The 9,361-nt window shown below is 43.5% G+C and overlaps 1 protein-coding gene across 1 annotated transcript; it reads left to right on the top strand.

Moving 5' to 3' along the window:
- Positions 1-2,377: 2,377 nt before the first annotated feature.
- On the top strand, positions 2,378-3,376 carry LOC143927070 (olfactory receptor 5AR1-like). The gene has a single exon (XM_077451027.1). It carries the CDS (start codon positions 2,414-2,416, stop codon positions 3,374-3,376), a length of 963 nt encoding a protein of 320 aa, XP_077307153.1. The 5' UTR covers positions 2,378-2,413.
- Positions 3,377-9,361: the final 5,985 nt, after the last annotated feature.

Genomic DNA, 9,361 nt, shown 5'->3' with positions numbered 1-9,361 from the left:
TGTATATGTATATGTGTATATGTGTGTGTGTGTGTGTGTATATATATATATATATATATATATATATATATATATATATATATATATATATATATATATATATATATATATATATATATATGTATATATATATATATACACATAGTGTTGTGAAAAAGTACTAGAACTTAAGGAACTTAAGGCCAGACATTCAGCTTCAGGATTTTCTGGTACAGCTCAGAATTCATGGTTCCATCAATTATGACAAGTCGTCCAGGTCCTGAAACTGCAAAGTAGCCCCAGACCATCACGCTACCACCACGTGTGACTGTTGGTATGATGTTCTTTTTATGAAATGCTTTGTTAGTTTTACGGCAGATGTAATGGGACACACACCTACCAAAAAGTTAAACTTTTGTCTTGTCAGTCCACAGAATATTTGCCCAAAAGTCTTGGGGATAATCAAGATGTTTTTTGGCAAATGTGAGACGAGCCTTTGTGTGCTTTTTGGTCAGCGGTGGCTTTGGCCTTGGAACGCTCCAAGCACACCATTTTTGCCCAGTCTCTTTCTCATTGTTGAATCATGAACACTGACCTTACCTGAGGAAAGTGAGGCCTGCAGTTCTTTAGATGTTGTTCTGGGTTCTTTTATGACTTCCTGGATGAGTCGTCATTGTGCTATTGGTGCTAATGCGTTAACCATCCCTTCCCGGCACAGCGTGTGCACTGTGTGTGTGTCAGTGGAGTGTTGCGTGCTCCACACAGCTTTCTTCCCTGCTCTTCTGTGACAACACACCAAATTTCTTTCTGATCACTTGCACAGATGACGAGGGAGGTGGGGGGATGCTGGATTATGCAACGGGAAGCAAGTGAGCTGCCACCCCCATAGAGATGCCACTGTACTCACCTGCATCTAAAGATTTTCCCCTTGATAAAGCCAACCTCTCAGGTATAATACTGTAACACCCAGTGTAAAGACAAACCCACTTATTTCCCTGCACCCCAAAGTCTTCAAAAGGCCCCAACGTATCCGGCAGAATATTCACCTCAAAGACTAAACACAGATTTACTTTATCCTGAGGGCAGATCTGTGTTCAACCTTAAACCTTAATCTCTTAGGCCTAAACTTAGCACCCGTGTTTAGGAGTTCTCAGGTGGCATCCACATTGTTACATTGTTGACCACTTGGGGCAATTTATCTCATACATAGAGCTACTGTTTATGCCCTAGGGGTCACAGTATATGCTGGAATCTAAATCTAAAGCACCCGGAGGGACTTGGTGAGGCTTATTGTGTATTCATTATTGTGTTCATGCTGAATGATGTTAATGTGCCAATATATTCTGTGATAATTTTATGGCATTAACTTGCCAATACAGCCTGTTATTTTTTTATAGAGTTGTGAATCCAATTCTTGTGTGCCTGCTGAAGTTTTACAGAGAGGTATACTGGTGGCGTCAGTGAGGTTGAGGCCTCACACAGGGCCAGACAACAGCAGAGGACCCAAATTTACCAGCGTCTCCTGTAGGGGTAACGCTACATAGAGATATACTTTATTTTTTTCAGATGGTCACTCAACTGCCTAGAATGGCCTATGGTTGTTGGCTGTAAGTCCAGCACTTTAAAAGGTTCCAAGAATCAGAAAAGTCAAAGTGTAGGACCCTACACCAGTATGTCCACTGGAAGGTTACCCAAACCTTAACCATGCACGGGTTTTATTTTTACCCTGTCTTTTAATTTAGCAAATAAGTAGCAACTGTTGTTGAATATTGCAGAGATGCTTGGCTAAAAGTAAACTTGCCATAAAATAATAAGGGATCAACCGTTGCTGTCACCCCGCTAAAACTCTGCTTGACTAATTGACCCTGAATAGTTCAGGGAACTTGGAGCAAGTATTCATATAAGGACTTTTCTCCAAGTATTCAAGCCAAAGGACTAGCATGCCTGCTGGACAAGTAGCTTTTTTAAAAGGAGAGGTCAACAGAAAAGCAGCCATCATAAGACATCTTAAAAATAGAAATGAGAGGACCAGATTAAGGGCTCATTCGCACATGTGACTAGGAAGCACTAAAAATGTGTAAATAAATTATTCTGACCCCCCTCCCCCACAACCTAACACAGTGGCCAGAAAGGGTTGGACATAAGCCGTGCAGGTGACATATTGCCTACCAGTTGATTGTCCATGGTCCTCTGAAAAGTGGTTCCAAGCACTAAGGAACGTACTCAAGGACAAGCAGGGATATCATTAGGTGACAAAATTTGGCTTATATACTTTGGCAGAACTAAAAAGATTGTTAAGGGAATACTGTCGTTTGATGATATTGATATTGTGATGATTGAAGTCCTTTAAGACCTGCCTAACCAAATATTCTGTTTGAACATTCTTCTGTCCAGTATACAGATTTAACACCTACTTTACATTGAATAAGTCACAATGGAGAATGGTTCCACATCCAGGGAAGACCTTGAGCTTCTTGGACTTAAAGAGATGGAAGGACTCAGATATTTTTACTGTCTTCTTCTTAGTGTTATCTATTTGTATATTTTGATCTTGAGTATTGGAATTGTGTTTGTGGTATTGACTAACCCCAGTCTCCATGAACCCATGTACATTCTCATCTGTAACCTGGTGCTCAACGGCATTTTTGGCAGCTCCTCGTTTTTTCCAAAGTTGTTGGCGGACCTTTGGACTTCATCCAAGACCATTTCCCGTGATGGCTGCCTGGCCCAATCTTTGTTCATCACGGTTTATGCCTACCTGGAGATTATGACTTTTGCAGTCATGGCGTATGACCGTTATTTGGCCGTGTGTCACCCACTGCAATATGCTACCTTAATGACCAATGCAAGGGTGATCACATTTTTGATCAACTGTTCTTTTGTCTTATTCATGTTACTTTTGGTTAGCACTCTGTTAACAATGAGACTACCACTTTGTGGGACACAAATCAAGAACGTTTTCTGTGATAACATGTCAATTTTTATCCTGGCCTGCACAGACACTTCTATAAATAATATATATGGAACAATTATTACCGTTGTGATCATATGTTCCATGCTGTTAATCATTATCTATTCATATGTGCGCATATATATTGTCTGTCTTAGATTATCTAAAGAGTCACGCCATAAGGCCCTGCACACCCTGGGAACACACCTAATCAATTTTTCCATTTTCCTCCTCGGCTTTTCCTTTGTGTTCATCCGGCACAGATTGAGCACCATTAACTTATCTATAAGCACCCACGTTGGGTTATCTATGCCTTCACTTGTGATTCTTCCACTCATGAACCCACTCGTTTTTGGGGTAAGAACGACGGCCCTGAAATCAAAAATGGTTTTACCTTTTAAAAAGGTGGATGCACTCATGAAACCTCTACGCCAAATGAACAAATAAAATAAATACTAAAATAGTGAGAAAAAATTATTTTTTCCTTTTTTTTTTGTGAGCTTCTCTTCTCTACTTTTTGATCAGATCTTCTGAACTGGATTAAAGTACATAGACCTATTTGAATGTCAGTGTTTAAAGCGGAACTACACACAAAAGGGGAAGTTCTGCTTGTTTGCCCACTCCCCCTTCCATTTAAGTTTTGGCATTTTATTTTTTACAGGTACCCGCTCCCACTTCTGGTGACGATCCAAGTAGAAGTTCAGACCCCCTCCCCCCCTTCCTTCCCCCCAGCCTTCTTTGATAGGTCACAGGTCCCAGAAAGCTGTGGGACTATTCACAAAGTCCAGTGCAGCTCACCCATGCGCAGTGGGAAGCTTCCCACAGTAAACATGCCGGCGCCTTGACTTGAAGACGGCCAAAGAGCTGGCTCGAATGAGGACCAAGCTGGATCCCTGGATAGGTAAGTGTCCTAATATTAAACATCAGCAGCTACAGTATTTGTAGTTGCTGACTTAATTTTTTTTGTTTTTAGGGTAAAGAACCATTTTAAAAACTACCCCCTGATGTGGTCCAGCCTATTTCAAATACCCCCTGGCACTGGCATAATTATGACCAGAACTTTCTCTTTCTTTTAAAAATTTTCCAATCTCTCATCACTTCTTTTAACAACTGAAAAACCTACGTGGAGTTGTTTAATACTTGATTTATAATTTGTATTCTAATTTGAACTCTAAACTGGGGTTGGCGACCCCACCGATCGTGGGCAGGTGACGGGTAGATCACATTCTTGTTCCTGCTTGTCAACCCTCAACCTAAAATGCTCCTCCTCCACCTGCAGAGCGATGCAGGGAAACTATGATCTCAGGCATGTTCAAACACAAGCCCAAACTTACCTGAGCTCTCCTGTCCCAAAGCTGTCAAAGCCAACAGCGAATCCTAGGAGGCAGATGCATTTCCTGCCCCGCAGCATGTGGGGCAGAGAATGCCTCCACCGCCTATGATTCATTTTCACCATTGACAGATAGCTCAGATGGGTTCGGGTTCTTGTCCAAACATGCTTCAGCTCATCTCCTGAGTGTACTTGGCTGATCCCCACCAGCTCTCCTTTCCAATCCATACAAAGTGCTTGTGGGTTACTTCACGTGGGATGGAATAGAGAGAGGGGGGGGGGCAATGGGGATCTCAATGGCAGAACAGGTAGATCTGTCACAGCAGCTTCACTTTACTGCTCTGCATGAGGAATGTATTCTGTATCATAGACCACTGCTTTCAGTACTGTACCCTCCTGACCAATGCTGGGACAAGGTCATCCAGCACCCAGGGCAAAGATGCCAAATTGTGACTTCATGTCTTATTTATGATGTGCAAGCTTGGGGGATCCTAAACCTCATGTGTTAAAATCACTGCCACTGTCACTACTGGCAGCCTTGCAAAAGAAGGAAGGCACCCCCATCCCTACAGTAAACCATTATGCCCAGGACAACCGCCCCTCTGGCCCAAATCTTGTCCCGCCCCTGCTGCCCCATATACACTGCAGTGCTGATACCCTCTAAACTGCCCTACATCCTACTGACCTTTTCATATTGCACTACAACCTCCTGACCACTGTGCACAGCCCTACATCCTACTGACCTCTGTACACTACCCTACATTGTACTGACCCCTGGACACTGCCCTACATACTACAGACATCTGTACACTGCACTATATACTACTATCACTGGCCAGAACTGAGAGCTGTTAGCCAGCATTAAGGCCAGTCTGGGCTGACACTAGTCGAGAAAGTCAGCCTGCACTACCAGATGTTCTGCCATCATGATGGACAACAACAGGCTTGTGGGGGTGACCAATTATTGTGAATAAACGTGAATGCCAAGTTTCTCACTAAAGCTAACTTTTAGGTAGGCTAAGTGTATGATTTTAGAGTGACATTTGTTTTATGATTTCTATAGGTTTTCTTCATGCCATCCTTATTTTTATTTTCCATAAACATTTTTATTGAGAGCATAATAAATAGGGATCCATACAGTACAAACATTGCAGACAGTGGCTGAAGATCTTTGACGGTTGTAAGCACTTTATCTAACAGATGGTATCCAAGTCAGAGAATATAACTATAGCGCCATCTCCTGAAGAGCTGTGTTTTGTCATTTAACTTTTTCCTGCAACCGCAGTTTGGTTTTGGGTTTAATTATGCAAAATTTTGACCTCAGTATCAGTCTGGCTGGACTGCATGGTGTTTTGCCTGACCATGGGTGGCGCTGTTGTCCCTGGCAGGGTCCAGAACGTAGTCTAGTTGGGTGCATTAAGGTTTTACTCTCTCTCAAAACCAGCCCAGTGGGAGTGTCACTCTAGCTGTGCATCCTGGGAGAGGGTACTTAAGGTGCTGATGTCACGTTTTTTGGGGGATTCCGGTCCAGAAGTGTTTTCTAGCTGATGGTCCTGGTCCTCCTGACCAGCCACCAGGACTCTCATGGCCTGGGGTGTGGATCCACTTGACTACAGGTCTCGGGGCTGGCTAGCCCGAGGCAAAGAAACTGAAAGAAGGATTCAAAGGTGGTCCAGTGTCGTCTTGGTCTGTGGAGAGGCCCAGCAACTGCGAAGGTATCCAGGGGAGGACTCTTCGGGAGAAGGCCACGCAAAGGTTGGCTTCTCAATAAGAGCCTGGACAAGTTGAAAGACCCCAAGTGAATCTGGTCTTGTGTGGTATCGCCTGACCGGCTGCAAGATACCGGTACCATACGAGGGTTCTCCAAGTGTTCTACAAACTTTCAGTTTTACTCAAGTGTTCTATAGCAAGTCTGTGGCAGAGACTGTATCTGATTGAAGTACCCTGTTGGCTGCTAGGCCTGGTGAGAGAAAGGAAAAAAATAAGCTGCTCTAAATACAACGTATACCAAGGCCGAGGCCTACTGTGCAAATATAAATGATGTGACAATAAATTACAACTCTATTGTACCCCCAACTGATGGGGGAAAGGCATACAAAACCAAAGTGCATATGCAAATGATGTGACAATCTTTCATATGTTCTACCTTACCCTTGGGTGGGCAGAACACAACCTCAGTCATAAATAATATAAATAATGTGAATTAATAAAAAACACCCAGTGAAATACAAAGAGTCTCTGTAAAAATAAATATTATCGAACAGAAAACAGTCCTGCTGTAACAGATTAGATGTGAACGGAATCCTCCATGAATGTACAGTGTTCTATCCACCACCATATATCTGAATTCGCTTCTTACCAGAAATTCATGACCCCCCCCCCCCGACAGAGGGTCACAGTGAGCATATAGATATGTAATCGTCCCCCACTCCAAAGGAATCCTTATTGATCTCCTTGCACCACCGCTTTCATGCATAAATGGCTGGATACATTCCCACAGGACACCTCTCATGTATGTGGAAAGCTCAAGGTATGCACCAATCATGAAAGAGAGATAAAGCTCCAATAGTGTAAAACCTTTTATTATTAAAATCCAAAATATAAAATTCTGAGCCTTAAGTCCGTCGCGCCGGCCGGACGCACACGGACAAACCCGTCCTTCCTGGACGCTGAACACGAGGTGACGTTGGCGCGTCGCTCAGCCTGGTGAGAGAAGAACTATCCAATAAGGGTGAGAATCCAGCTGTGAATGGCTATTCTCTGGATTTCCTACTGTTGAGAGACTTTTCCTATTTGAATTAGCACTAAGAGTACCTGGACTTTCCTACCTAAACCCTCTAACCCTATGTTGAGAGACTGTGTTCGTTAACTACTTTTTGCAAATAAAAATCCCTTTAAGTGGATCTGGCGTCAGTCTCTACAGTTCTTGGACCATCTACCTCGGGAAACCCCTAGACATACACGAGGTGAAGAAGGTAAGCCCGATTAAATCAGCCGCTCCTTCGGGGGTCAGTGCTACATAACAATAGAAGCAATACAGTCATTTGGAACTTTTATACTCAATTCCTTGTCAAACAAGGGGAAAAGTGTCACAATGGTATCTCAGAGCATATTAATTTCAACCTCACTATGTGTGGTTTGTGGGGCTTAATGAAACCTGCATGCGGGGCCAAATAAATAAAAAGGGATAGAATAAATGAGAATGAGAAAGAAAAGAAAAACAAGAAAGGAAGAAAAAAAGGGGAAGGGGAGAGGGTCATAAGGGAGTGGTAAGGGCAGGGTGTAGAGGGGTCCAGGTCTATACCCACTTCCCTAATCTTGTCCACCTGCCCTAAGTAGGATGATATCTGCTGACATCAATCAATGGATCATTAATGTATCTAAAAGTCATAGAAGTGAAATCATTCAGAAGTTTTGAAGTCAGTAAAACATTTCACAAATTTTTGTATTCACTCTTGGAGGTGTGGATAAGTTCTTCCATCTCCTCTATTACAGAGAGCCTGGTAAACCATTCTAATCCTTGGGATGCGTGTGGATTGCCAATGTACCAGAACGCCGAATCTTGCCACATTCTCCATATGCATAGCCAGTGATTGATAGTAATCTTTTCTGGGTAAGGTCTTATGATGTAAGAGGAACTGTGCTGATTAGGGATGAGCTTCGAGTTCAAGTTGAATTCATGATCGACTCGAACATTGCATGTTCGCCTGTTCGGTGAACACTGAACAATTTGGGGTGTTCACGGCAAATTCGAAAAGCTGCGGAACACCCGGTACAAGTCTATGGGAGAGATCTAAAGTACTAATTTTAAAGGCTAATATGCTAAGTTATTGTCCTAAAAAGTGTTTGGGGACCCGGGTCCTGCCCCAGGGGACATGGATCAATGCAAAAAAAAAGTTTTAAAAACTAACGTTTTTTCGGGAGCAGTGATTTTAATAATGATTAAAGTGAAACAATAAAAGTGTAATATTCCTTTAAATTTTGTAACTGGGGGGTGTCTATGGTATGCCTGTGAAGGGGCGCATGTTTCTGGTGCTTAGAACTGTCCCTGCACAAAGTGTCATTTCTGCAGGAAAAAAAGTCATTTAAAATCACTCGCGGCTATAATGAATTGTTGGCTCCCTGTAATACAGAGAACAGTCATTGAAAGCCATGATAAAAAAAATTCAATTACCAAGCCCTTCAGGTCTGGTATGGATATTAAAGGGAACCCCACGTCAAATGAAAAAAAAATGTTGTGGGGTTCCCCCTAAATATCCATACCAGACCCTTTATCCGAGCACGCAACCTGGCAGGCCGCAGGAAAAGAGGGGGGGACGAGAGAGTGCCCCCCCTCCTGAACCATACCAGGCCACATGCCCTCAACATTGGGAGGATGCTTTGGGGGCGACCCCTCAAAGCAACTTGTCCCCATGTTGATGAGGACAATGGCCTCATCCCCACAACCCTGGCCGGTGGTTGTGGGGGTCTGCAGGCGGGGGGCTTATCAGAATATGGAAGCCCCCTTTAACAAGGGGACTCCCAGATCCTGCCCCCCCTGTTTGAAATTTCACAAAGAAAGTGTAAAAGAATGTTAAAAAAGACACGCACACCGTTGAAAAAGTCCTTTATTAAAAATAAAAAAAATTGTAGAAAAATTCCAGCGGTGGTAATCCACTCTTGCTATCCAGGGACAGATGATCATCTCTCCGGGGTCCAGCGATGGCTGATCTGATCCAGCGACGGGTGGTCTCTCCCTCCAGCGCAGCATAGTCCATCCATCCTCTGTCTCCACTGGCAGAGACACCCCGGCAGCCTGACATTTCTTATATGAGGAGGGCGGGGCCACCTGTCACCTGACCCCGCCCCCCTCTGACGCAAGTGGGAAAGCCTGGCTTCCCCAATGACGTGTGGGTGACCCCGCCCCCCTCTGATGTAACGCAGGTTTCTGTTCTGTTTTTCCTGCAGAAATGACACTTTGTGCAGGGACAGTTCTAAGCACCAGAAACATGCGCCCCTTTACAGGCATACTATAGACACCCCCCAGGTACGAAATGTAAAGGAATATTACACTTTTATTGTTCCACTTTAAGCATTATTAAAATCACTGCTCCCGAAAAAAC

This window comes from Lithobates pipiens, unplaced genomic scaffold, assembly GCF_037356315.1.
Source record: "Lithobates pipiens isolate NorthernLeopardFrog02 unplaced genomic scaffold, aLitPip1_a1.2 Scaffold_23, whole genome shotgun sequence".
Lineage (NCBI taxonomy): Eukaryota > Metazoa > Chordata > Amphibia > Anura > Ranidae > Lithobates > Lithobates pipiens.
The sequence above is the reverse complement of the archived record's forward strand: the minus strand, read 5'-3'. Positions and strand labels throughout refer to the sequence as shown.

Coding starts and splice junctions, on each gene's coding strand:
- LOC143927070 (XM_077451027.1), top strand. CDS start 2,414: ATGGAGAATGGTTCCACATCCAGGGAAGACCTTGAGCTTCTTGGACTT.